We start from the raw sequence: 12437 nt of genomic DNA, 5'->3' as shown, positions 1-12437 counted from the left end.
AAGGAATCTTTAAAGTAACATAATTCAGATACTTTTCAACATTCAATAATGTCTTACTAATACAATGATTCTGTTAATTGATTTACCTTTTCATGCCAATTTTGATACATACATGGACAAGACTACATATGTGTGGGTGGAAAGAACGAATTTGATACAGTGTAGGAATATGTCAAGGCCGTCAGGCCAAGGCGTGTTCCTACACCGTATCAAACAAGTTCTTGAATGCAAACACAGAACATAGCACATGTGGTTTTGTATTTATTATATTTTACCTTTTTATTCACATAATTCTTTTCAATTTTTTATGTATACATTTACAAAATGAACTGTACGTTTGGCATTATTATGAAAGTTATTGTACAACCCTCTAAAAAAATTCCCATCTGACATATGTAACCAGAGCTAGGTCTAGATATATATTGTGCAGACGCATCATTGGTCTGTCTGCATTGCTGATAAAGTGATTTGTTATAGGTCAGAACAGGTATATCCATTGTAAGCAATCACTAATGAAATAAAGCTTCATAGCTAGAAGTGCAATCATAACCCATCAATATGTTTGCACTTGTTAATTCTTCAAGACAGTGATATTAAACGACAGCATACACTCCTTCATCAATATCAACAGGCAATGACTGAGTATAACTCAATTGTACTAAAAAAAACAGATGCCACATTACTACATCTGGAAAAAAGAAAAATGACACATAAGAAGGAGAAATGATAGAATTTGGATGGTTTTTTATCTGAACCTGTATTTTTTAATGCATCACAGCAAAAGTTTGTTGAAAAATGCACAGATTAGTCAAAATCAAAATCTATGCTTTACCGTGATATAATCAGCTGAGACAATGAATATGCTAATTAGCTTGTACCTTAGGTTCTCAACATTTAACAAAATAAATTTTAATCACTGAGTATGTACTCTAATAATTAGGTTCTCAGTGAGGCAGTGACAGTCAAAATGACTATTTTCATGTCTGAAAAGAAGTCATATCACAGTTCAAACAATTACATTAAAAACAAATTAAAGAAATAAAATTAAAACACAAATTTCACATGATAAGACTTTTCTGATGGTATTTATTTTTTAGTTTTGCCACATGCAGGTGTTTCTCTAGATTTTCATCAATGGAAATTTTATTATATATTGTATTATTTATTGGAAAAATATCTGTGCCAAATAGCATTTGATTTATTACCAAACTATGTGAATCTCATAATGCTGATTCACAATTTCCATGCAATAGCAGCTGTTATCAAAAACAAAGCAAATGATATACAGCCGCCATATAACAACATCAATCATAAGTTTAACTTCTGAACTTGTAATATACCTTTTAGGATTACTTGGGACTTAATTCACAATGCTGTAAGTTCCTTTTAAATTTTCACTATGTATTTTAGGGATATAATTTTTTTGTTAAATTTTGCTAAACTTTATAGTTTTTACTTTGTCTGCTACTTAGTTTAAGACTCAAGAGTCATATCAAAATACATTCAATTTTATGCAGAAATTTCATTAATCTATGGTACTTTCAAAATCTCTATTTTTATGTTATCATTTAATTCAAGAAATTATTGATCCATTAACTTAAAGATGACAATTTAAGCACATATTTTTTATGAAAATGAAGATTCAATTTCTCAGAGGTGAAATGCCCACAAACTGCTCATTACTATTTACAGTATTACCCTATTATCCCCCACAGCTAAAACTCATTTCTTTAAAAAAAACGTGTTTTGACAGTTTAAAATGTATAGCACAAAACCATTCAAGAAATCATTCCCAATGTTTTATAAGTGCACTATTATTTAAAATTTAAAGATGTACAAGAAACTCCAGGCTAGGTGTGAGATACAGAAAATTTCTGTCTGTAATATGGAATCACAGAATGAACATCTATATCAAATGCCTAATCAGACGTAAGGATATGTAATAAATCATATTAATGTCTAAAAGAAATACTGAATTAAAAGTTTTCTAATGCACATATTTTTCACTCTAAATAAACAAATTCAAGGAATCTTCAGCAATTCCTCCATAATAGCCATATCTATTTAAATACAACAATGTGCCTTTTATAATTAAAAGGAATGCACAATGAAATGGATGAACAAGCAGACAGTGATGCAGCCATATAAGTGGGTAAGTAAAAGAGTAAATGTAATAATAAAATGATTGAAAGAGTGAAATAACAGAATGAACCAACAATAAATGAATGTAATAAAAGTGAGACAAATAGAAGAATTACAAAATAAATGAATTTATAGACAAATGAGAATAAGCAAGAAGATAACAAATGACCATAATATTTCAAAAACAGGTCAATGATTAAAAATAATTATCTTTTAAGCTGATTAATCAATAATTTCACCAAACTGGAGGATTTACAGGCAATATAAACAGTTTCTTAATTAATTTAATCTACTAAATCTGGCTTTTATTTTATCCCTTGTGTTCTTTGTACACACCAAACAAAGCAACAGATTTCACTGAGTACAAGACATGGTTTTGTATATAAGCATTACATTGTGTACACTCCAATGTTGTTCTTTTTGTCTGAAATAAATATAGCAGTGCATGCAATTTTATTGTGAGTAAAATATATAGGTTCTTTATATAGCAACAAGGTGACTTCATAACTTGCCCAGTTTACTGTAATTGGTTAAACTGACCTGTAAGTAGTCACTGACAGTTCACGCAGGTAATCAACAAACATCTCATATGGTACATGTGTCTTTCCCAGGTATTCAATTTGAGTTGGATTTCCAAGTATTGTTCCACCCTGAAATATAGATACCTAGGAATGTTCATCTAAGTTAAAACATTGAATTTTAAAATAGTATGCCATCTCTTTGAAAGAAAATATCAATCTCAGGCATATATAAAGCTGCAATCCCTGGTGAAAATATTTTAAACAAATGTTACATCAAAGTGAAATAAAAAAAGGGGCAAATCTAAGCTGGGACCTAAAACATCAGGCAGATGTTGTAGAATGTACATTGTTCTTGACACATTCATATCATGATGTCAAGAAACCAGCGACTAGGTCACAATGGCCCATGCGGCTGTATATAACCAACCCCATATTCAACTTAAGGATTGGTAAAGCTAAAAAACAGTGGGTGTGGGTGTGCTCTCACTATCAAACTGATGCTACAAGATAATTTTATGCCTGCTCTAAAACCTTGAAATATACCCAACAAAAAAATCAATTATAATCATCTGAACACAGAGCAAGTCTACAAATAAGGAAACACAAGTTTCATTATCAAAATCCCCACTTCACTGGGTATAAATATGTAGTTGGCAGGATGGGTTTTTTTTGTTTTTCTGGGGGGGTACCAATTTTAATTATGTAATACTTACCTGCTGTTATTATGTTGCTATATCTTTCCACAGTCAAAAAGAGTATTCCTTCGACCCAATACTAACTGGAGGTTTAGAATTTTTTTTAAAAACTCAAAATGATCTCAGTCTGATACCTCAGTCAACTTCCAACAACTGTAATATCATAATTTTCTTTGACTTGTACCAAGTGGAGAGGGAGGTGGGAACTGGGCAGTGATGGCAGGTATGTGTCATCTGCAGATCAGGGTCTATACTGTTTGTTCTACAGATTACTTCTAACTGCACTGATCCAGATCTGCCAGTGCATTATGCGATGGCAGATCTGGGTCTGTGCAGTTTTCAGTAGGACTTATAAGAGAGTATATATGGTACTCCTTTTAATCCAAAAACAGACAATGGACCAAGATTACAGTAGCTATTTCAGAGAAGATATTCTGTTTGTTCAAATTCAATGAATAATACACAAATTCTGCAAGAATACTGAACTGAGGAACTCATGCAAATTTTATAGTATATACATGATAGGAACAGTGTTTCAATTTAAAAGGTATCGCAAGTCTTTGAACAAAGGTGACTGTCAAGAAAATCATTTCTATATATGACCTAGATCTGTTAGATGGTAGCAACTGGACTTGCTACTTCCTTATCATAGGAAAGCAAAAAATACCAGGGAAGAAGACAGAGGATAGCTCTATGAATGAAATGCTTTTTCCACCAGAATGTATTAATTATAAATTTATATGGTGAATTCTTTGAATATGAAATTATGCCAAATGCCTGAAAGAATAACAGTAACAACACTGGTATTCAGTGCATGGTATTTGTTCAAGATCCAAGCTTGAAATGAGAATTTGCATTCATTGTTTACATGTGTAAAAAAGCCAGTTTGGCATCTTTTCATGGGTAGCCATTATTTACACATTTGATTGAGTACCACCAAAACGTGACACTGCAGACTTTGTACCAACAGTTTCCATGTTATCATGCTTGCCATCAGGCATTTACTTTGGTTTGTAGAGAAAAGTGTGACTGTGCTATGTACAGTGTATTTTGGAATATTTGTCCTTTACCAATCAACACAGAGAATTCCTTCATTCTAATACCTTCATGTTTTGGATAGGAAAAGGTATTTCTTTCATTAACATTTTAATTTACAACAAAATTCACATACAAAACCCACTAGAAGCTATGTATCCATGTGTAGATTGTTAGCAGCTTACTCAGACTTACAGTCACCAGGTGGCCAAGTGGTCTAATGTGCTCCCAGGTGGCCAAGTGGTCTAAGGTACCCCCAGTTGGCCAAGTGGTCTAAGGTGCCCCCAGGTGACCAAGTGGTCTAAGGTGACCCCAGGTTGCCAAGTGGTCTAAGGTGACCCCAGGTGGCCAAGTGATCTAAGGTGCTTGCCTTTACAGATCACTCGCATCTCACCACTGTCCATGTGGGTTCAAGTCTCAGGCTTGGCCAAGGTGGGTATGTGGAAAGCATACCAGTAGCTTCCCATTGGTCAGAGGTTCTTCCCAGGATTTTCCCAGATTCTTCCTCCACCAGAAATACTGGCCACTATACATAGCCTGTCATCAAGCCCACAAATACAAACAAGCATACTCGGGCTTCTATTGGTTCGCACCCAATTTGTTTAATGAAAATATTCATACAATAATTACTTTTATAAAACATGACAACCAGGTCAGGCAGCCTTAAGGAGACTTATCAATGATCACTTTTTTTTAATAAAACAACATCTAAAAGACATTCATCTCTGATGCTGCTATAACTGACTCCTAATAGATTTCAAAACAACTCTGCTCAACCATCCCTCAATGTGACCTAATTTATGCCCTAATTCAGAATATTGACACCAAAAATATCCATTTTAAATATAAATCAGTCTGCATACATTGTATATCACACAAGAATTTGAAATGTGGCTAAGCTAATTACCTGATCCGCAAAATCAAATTGGTGCAGAAATATTACTTTACTCTTCTTTGTGTGCCTCATTGCATGTGTCCATGTGTTCATGTTAGTTTTTTGTGTGTTATTATTCAACTTCAAAACAATTTATATTTGTTACCATCTTAAAAAAGTACAAGTTATTACAGACAACTACACATAGGCAGGTGTCACCTCTTAAGTCTAATGTTTTTACTCATTCAGCAGGGTGCAAGTTCAATTCCAACCATATTTTGATCAGCTAATATGGTTTATATTTGAGCAAGGTGCTTTCCTTTACTTGCCTGTATGCTTTTGGAATGAAAAATAAATGTACATAATATCAGAATTTACACTTATTATTGTCAGAATATTATTTTTATTGTATCTGTTATAATGAAATGATGTCAGCTGTAACAGATGTTTGTGATTACTGTTTTGGAAAAATTCCTCAATATTTCTGTCCATTCATCAAAATTTAAAAAGCTGACCATCAGCATTTCATTTCTTAGCTTATAACATGTATACTAAGGCAACCATTTGATCCAAAGACTACGTTTTCAATCAAGAGAGCATTTCTAATTAGTATAGATAACTGAAAAGATGGCATAATCAGTTTCAACATCTGACAATATTTAACACCTGTGAAGTCCTGAATACATACTGGTCGACATGTTTCAATTCCTCCCATCCCACCAAAAAAGAACTCCTGGCCATACACAACAAGACCTGTGTGCCAAATACCATCCAACTGCTTCCCTACAATATTGAATGAAAAACTGTAATTATAATATGATCTCAAAATATTCTCTTACATTTCATAAATGAAGCATATTTTTGACACAAACGTTTTAACAATTTCTGTATTAAAAAATATATAGAGTTTAATTCATGCTTAAGTCTATATTTCACTGGTAACATTATTATTTTCACAAAATAAAGCTTCTTCACTAGACTGACAAGTTGCCAAAGTCAACTTGATATAGTTCACCTGACTTATATAACTTAATAGTTAATCATTTCACTAAGCACTCTTATGCAGTATTGTAACAATAACTTACATAAACTTTCCAAAGAAATAATGCATAATTAATAAGAAGTCTCTTGCTTATAATCCAACTCATCAAGGATGTTTAAGATATTCACCTATTTTCCTAGTTTTATCAAAATTAGATGAAATATATGGTCTCTAAATCTTGTGAGGTAACAAATTCAGCCAATCAGATGCAAGATCATCTCATTAATATGCACAGATCTGACTTATTACACAAGCTGTCTAAAACAATGATGGCATAAACTTATTAACAAACTGATGTAAAATCCAATCAAAATTAGGCCAATCAGATACAAGATCATCTCATTAATATGCACAGATCTGACTTATTACACAAGCTGTCTAAGACAATGATGGCATAAACTTATTACCAAACTGATGCAAAATCCAATCAAAATTAGGCCAATCAGATACAAAACTACCTTAATAACATGCATAGATCTTCCTAATAATTAAACTCATTCATCATCTTAATATAGAATATTCAACAAGAACAATCAAAATTTCAGCATAGTTGCTAATGAGTTTATATACTCGGCCAATCAAAATATAAATGCATCTTGCTCATAACTGTACCTGTACCTGTCAAAGATCTTGAAGAATTAAGTATATTTACCATGTTTAATCAAAATTGGATCAGAAATCTCTAGAGCGGTAATAAGCTCTGTGAATCACCTCGTTAGTACATATGGATCTTGTTACTGATCAAACTCTTGCAAGATCTCATTTGCATAAGCCTATATTCAAAGTTTAATCAAAACTAAACCATAAATATGGCTTCTAAACTAGTAAAAATCCAATTGAAACATATTTCAAGTTTTATTAAAGGTAAATTAAGAAGCATTGGGTTTTTAATCTACTAAACCTTAAAACCCCATCACATTGTCAGCTGGAAAAAATATGCTTGTCTGGCATCATAGGACAAATTGAAAACTTCACTGTGCAAGTAAATTCCATGCTAGTTACCGACAGTATTATACAAAATCAAAATTTACTTTTACAAAAATCAACATTTTTGATACAGTTCAAACAAATCTTGATTCAGGGGAAGCATGAAAATATTCGATTTTTCCAATCCTGGATCCTATTATAGATGTCTACTGCACCATTTCAAATAAATGCACTTACAAACATGATGTTCCAAAGTTGGTGCAGATATTATGTGCCTCTGAAATGTATACAGAAGTGACACGTCATTTGAACTAAGATTATGCTCATGATGAGATTGCAGTGTAATGAATCTGTCATATGTTATGAAATGAACAGTGATGCTGTGGAAATTTAAATAAAGAAAACTTTTGTACCTATGTTTCATAGGGTCACAATTAATTCTGAGAAAAGAAAACAAATGATCACAAGCCATGCTTCCAGGTGAAGTGGGTGACTAAGTCCAACAAAATAATATGTCAACTTCACCTTCTTCATGAATACAAAAGTGACTCAGTCCTGTGAATTATTTAGTCGCACATTGACAGTAGTTTGGGGTTTCTGAGATACTCCCTCCACTTAGTTGAGTAGTTATAGCAGAGGTAGGCAAAATATGGCACATGATCTGGATTTATCCATTAATATATATCATTGGGTGTGCCTTTAAGAATTACTGATCTGACCCAGGACCTGGATTAATCCATTAATATATATCATTGGGTGTGACTTTAAGAATTACTGATCTGGCCCAGGACCTGGATTAATCCATTAATATATATCATTGGGTGTGACTTTAAGAATTACTGATCTGGCCCAGGACCTGGATTAATCCATTAATATATATCATTGGGTGTGACTTCAAGAATTACTGATCTGACCCAGGACCTGGATTTATCCATTAATATAAATCATTGTGTGTGACTTTAAGAATTACTGATCTGACCCAGGACCTAGATTAATCCATTAATATATGTCATTGGGTGTGACTTTAAGAATTACTGATCTGACCCAGGACCTGGAATTATCCATTAATATATATCATTGTGTGTGACTTTAAGAATTACTGATCTGGCCCAGGACCTGGATTAATCCATTAATGCATATCATTGGGTGTGACTTTAGTATTTTGGCTCAAACAAACATTCTGCTTCCCCTAAAAAGATCAGTCCTTTAATTAAAGTTTATGTGTCCTTCTTGGTCTCTACGGCATTTATTCTTGATATAAAACTTTACAAATGTAGGATCACAATATGAACTATATATTGAAACTAATTGATAGAAGTACCTAGATTAAAACACTGTAATTACAAATAGGGGTATAGATAGTTAATCAACTGCAACAGAACAAGAAACTTTATTTTACTTTCAAAACATCACCAAAAACTGAAAGTCTAAAAGAGTCACATTTCATTATCTGCTTTTTTCTCTCATAAATCCATAAAGCAGTGGATTAAAGAAGATACATGTGCTTGCAGTTCATATTTCTATAACCTATGAAATGAGATGACTTATTCTGCAATATTCTTCTTTGTCTCCCTCTTGTCTCACTCAATAAAGCTAATCAGATATCTTCATGATCTAAGCCTACATACCATGTTTGACATAAATCTAGCAAAAAATGGCATTGCTCAAGTGTTGACAAGCTCAGCCAATGTTCACAATTAATCTGAAGGCAAACAGAATTCTAAAACACCATTTTTCAAATGTAATCACCTGCCTATTTTTATATATCATTTTAAAGCTCTTAGAGATACACTGGTACAAGAATCAAAGCTGTATCTTCACAATAAATGAGCTAAGTGGCTTTAAGACCAATATCATCTTAAAACATTTTTACCATTTCTTTTTTTCAGGCCTGGGAATGGTGTGTTAAGTCAAGATATCACTCAAATTGGTTTCTTAAATCCAACTGGATACATGACAAACATTGACAACATTGAGGAACAGACTGCTGGAAACCTTGTCATAAGCAATCTTGAAGCAGCTGGGGCATAAAAGTACTTGTGGAAAGCAGGTGGGGTATACCAGCACTTGTGAGAAGCAGCTGGTGTATACCAGCTGGGAAGCAGCCGAGGTATACCAGCCCTATTTTAATGTGGGGTCATGCCAGAACTATAAAGTATTCGCAAAGGTTATAATTATTTTGCTCTTGTTCAACATCTCAGCTTTTAAATGAAGATAAATCAACAGAGTAAGAAATACAAAATTCAGATAGTTTGTTATATAATCCATGAACAATGACAAAAATAAGAAGCAGCTGGGTAGGAGTGGAGGGGTGGTGGATCATAAGGGCTGGCAACTAAATGTGGAAAAGACATGATTCAATCACAAACTGACACTTAGACAAAGTAAAATAATATTTTTTTGTCTTCATGGTTTAATCAACTAACATATAACATATGATATATTTCCACCTATACTTTTACATTATCATAAACTAACATTTCTGTTTTATCCAAATGTTTGATCTACACTTTCATGAATTACAATTTCAGTTTCATCCAAATCCTTAACTTACACTTTCATGAACTACAATTTCAGTTTTATCCAAATGTTTAAATCTGCACTTTCATGAATTACAATTTCAGTTTCATCCAAATCGTTAATTTACACTTTCATGAACTACAATTTCAGTTTCATCCAAATCCTTAATTTACACTTTCATGAATTACAATTACAGCTTTATAAAAATGTTTAAGTATTTAAATCAATATCTGACATAATCAAAGCTACCACCCATCCACATTACTCTACAACAAACATCCATTTGTTTGTTTTTTCACCTTATAGAAGTCTATATTTTCAATTTCTAGTCTGTTTTAGGCTTATTAAAGCAGTTAAAACATCTTAATGGGCAGTGATCTGCATCATTATTGATTGTGTGCCTAGGTCATTTCTAGTACTGTGGTGGAGCATCTGTTATTGTGATTGCATGTGTGTGCAAGCATGTGTGTATGTGTATGTGTTTGTGTGTATGTGTATGTCTGCAAGGTGATAATGTTAAGTATATCTATCTTTTTTTGTAACTCCTTGTACATGATTTTATTTAATGTTTGTATGTTTTTATTCATGGTTGCAAATTGTATAAAATATCTTTACTTTGATTTTGCCAATGTGACCTGAGTCTGTTAAGAGCATAAAATTACATACTATCAATAAATAAATGCTGACATATGTGTTGACAATTACTAATAATAATCTTAATAATATGACCTAATGATGTCTTTGACTTAATTTTTTATTGGCTTTTGGGAACAGGATGATTTTATAAGAATTCAGTAACTTCCCATTGGTTGGACTATGTCACATGAATAGTCCACAAATTACTAATAATAATCTTAATAATAAGACCTAATGATATCTTTGACTTAATTTTTCATTGGCTTTTGGGAACAGGATGATTCTATAAGAATTCAGTAACTTCTCATCGGTTGGACTATGTCACATGAATAGTCCACCAATTATTAATAATAATCTTAATAATAAGATCTAATGATATCTTTGACTTAATTTTTCATTGGCGTTTGGGAACAGGATGATTCTATAAGAATTCAGTAACTTCCCATTAGTTGGACTATGTCACATGAATAGTCCAGTTCAAGGCCAAATGAGTAGTAAGATCTGTCACATAGGTACATTATGAAATATTGTCGCAAAGGAAGGTGTATATAAGGAAAAAACTGAGCCATCAGATTCATTCTGATTTTTTTAGAGTCATCCTCATTTCTTGTGTTCCCGTTGAAAGTCTGCAGACTTGTTTTCCAGTACATTTATGGTTTTAAAATCTGTTGAGCTAATTTATAATACTGTAAGTTCCTCTCACATTTTCATTTATAACTTTGATAATTAAATTATTTTTTATGTTTTGCAAGCCTTGTTGGTTTTGTTTCTTTCTGTTAATTAGTTTGTGACCATAGAGTCATAACAATAATATATTAAAATCAGTAATCTCCGAAGAAATTGTTGATAGCATCTGGGTAAGCATGAGTTGGGATCATACAATGCTTTAAAAAAACATGGCTTGTCATCATAAAAGTGAAAAAAATACTATCAATGAAATATATTTAAAATAATGGATGGTGTTGAACCCTGTCCTTTATTTCTTTTGAGGTGTTTGGTGGCTCAGTCGTTAGTATGTCAGATATTGTGGTGCATCCTTGGGCAAGGCACATTGCTCAAATTGCTTTGGCAATAAATTGCCTACTTGTATTGCTGTACCATAAGGCACCAAACCAAACCAATAACTTCATAAGATTTTGAGGGTTGGTGTATGATTCAAACTACCTGAACTGAAATCACCATTGATGACAGCAATCTCTGATCCTCATAGCAAGCCTAACATGGGGATAGCTTGCTTTTGGGTAATTTTGTGGTTTTCTTGACGGTGGCGTGTCCCTTTATCTCAATAATTTGCTTGACTTAAAATGTAAAAGTTTTAGCTGGTAGTGGAAATGACTGCAATATCTAAAACGAATAGCCTCGCTTGTAAAATATATTTAAAAAATTCAATGTATGATATAACATTTATTGTGCTGGCAAATTTTGAAAATTATGAAACATACAAGACAGAATACTGAAGTCACTCATGCTTTGTTATCGCTAATGTGTGGCAAAACACTCCAGGAAATTCATTCGCAACTTCGATGTAACTCCTAAAAACGCCAAAAATGGTTAAATCCTATGTTTGTTTCGCATAAATGGTGGTGGAGGTATGAATGCACTCAATAAATAATCGAAAATAGTTGACTTTGAAATTACCTAAAATCATTGGCGACATAGATCTAGCAAGGCCCTTTGTTACATCGTAGATGTATACTTTTACATCATAGCCTTCTTCTTCAGCCATATTTCAATCGTTAAAGATCATACGAATTTGTTTCTTGTTGCAGACAATCTCGTCTCTTTTCTTAACAGTCGTGACTCGCTATTATTTATATCGTAGGTTGTTCTAAATGTCGTAAATGTAAATAATAACAATAATTTTCTTTTCATCTTTTTTATGTCTAATAGAATTAACACAGTAAGACAAAATTGTACATATGCAATATATGTGATGTCAATTTAAATACCATTTTCCAAATAAGTATTACTGAATACGACAACTAAATTGTGCCCAAGAACACGCACCGCGGTATGACTAAAACGCGAAAAGTTACGAAAATTGC

At 32.7% G+C, this 12437-nt stretch overlaps 1 protein-coding gene across 1 annotated transcript in view; it reads right to left on the bottom strand.

Moving 5' to 3' along the window:
• Nucleotides 1–12200, bottom strand: part of LOC149806210 (uncharacterized) — a 47718-nt gene extending 35518 nt beyond the window's left edge. The window contains exons 1-3 of the mRNA XM_089951151.1: nt 12031–12200; nt 5956–6050; nt 2683–2792 (exon numbers count right to left, since the gene is read on the bottom strand). Of these exons, the coding sequence (XP_089807277.1) occupies nt 2683–2792; nt 5956–6050; nt 12031–12118 (293 nt within the window). The 5' untranslated portion in view covers nt 12119–12200. The remainder of the gene's footprint in view (nt 1–2682; nt 2793–5955; nt 6051–12030) is intronic.
• Nucleotides 12201–12437: the final 237 nt, after the last annotated feature.

This window comes from Sinohyriopsis cumingii, chromosome 2 (assembly GCF_028554795.1).
Source record: "Sinohyriopsis cumingii isolate HCF-2022 chromosome 2, ASM2855479v2, whole genome shotgun sequence".
Lineage (NCBI taxonomy): Eukaryota > Metazoa > Mollusca > Bivalvia > Unionida > Unionidae > Sinohyriopsis > Sinohyriopsis cumingii.
Note: the sequence above shows the minus strand (reverse complement) of the source record. Positions and strands in the feature narration are given on the sequence as shown.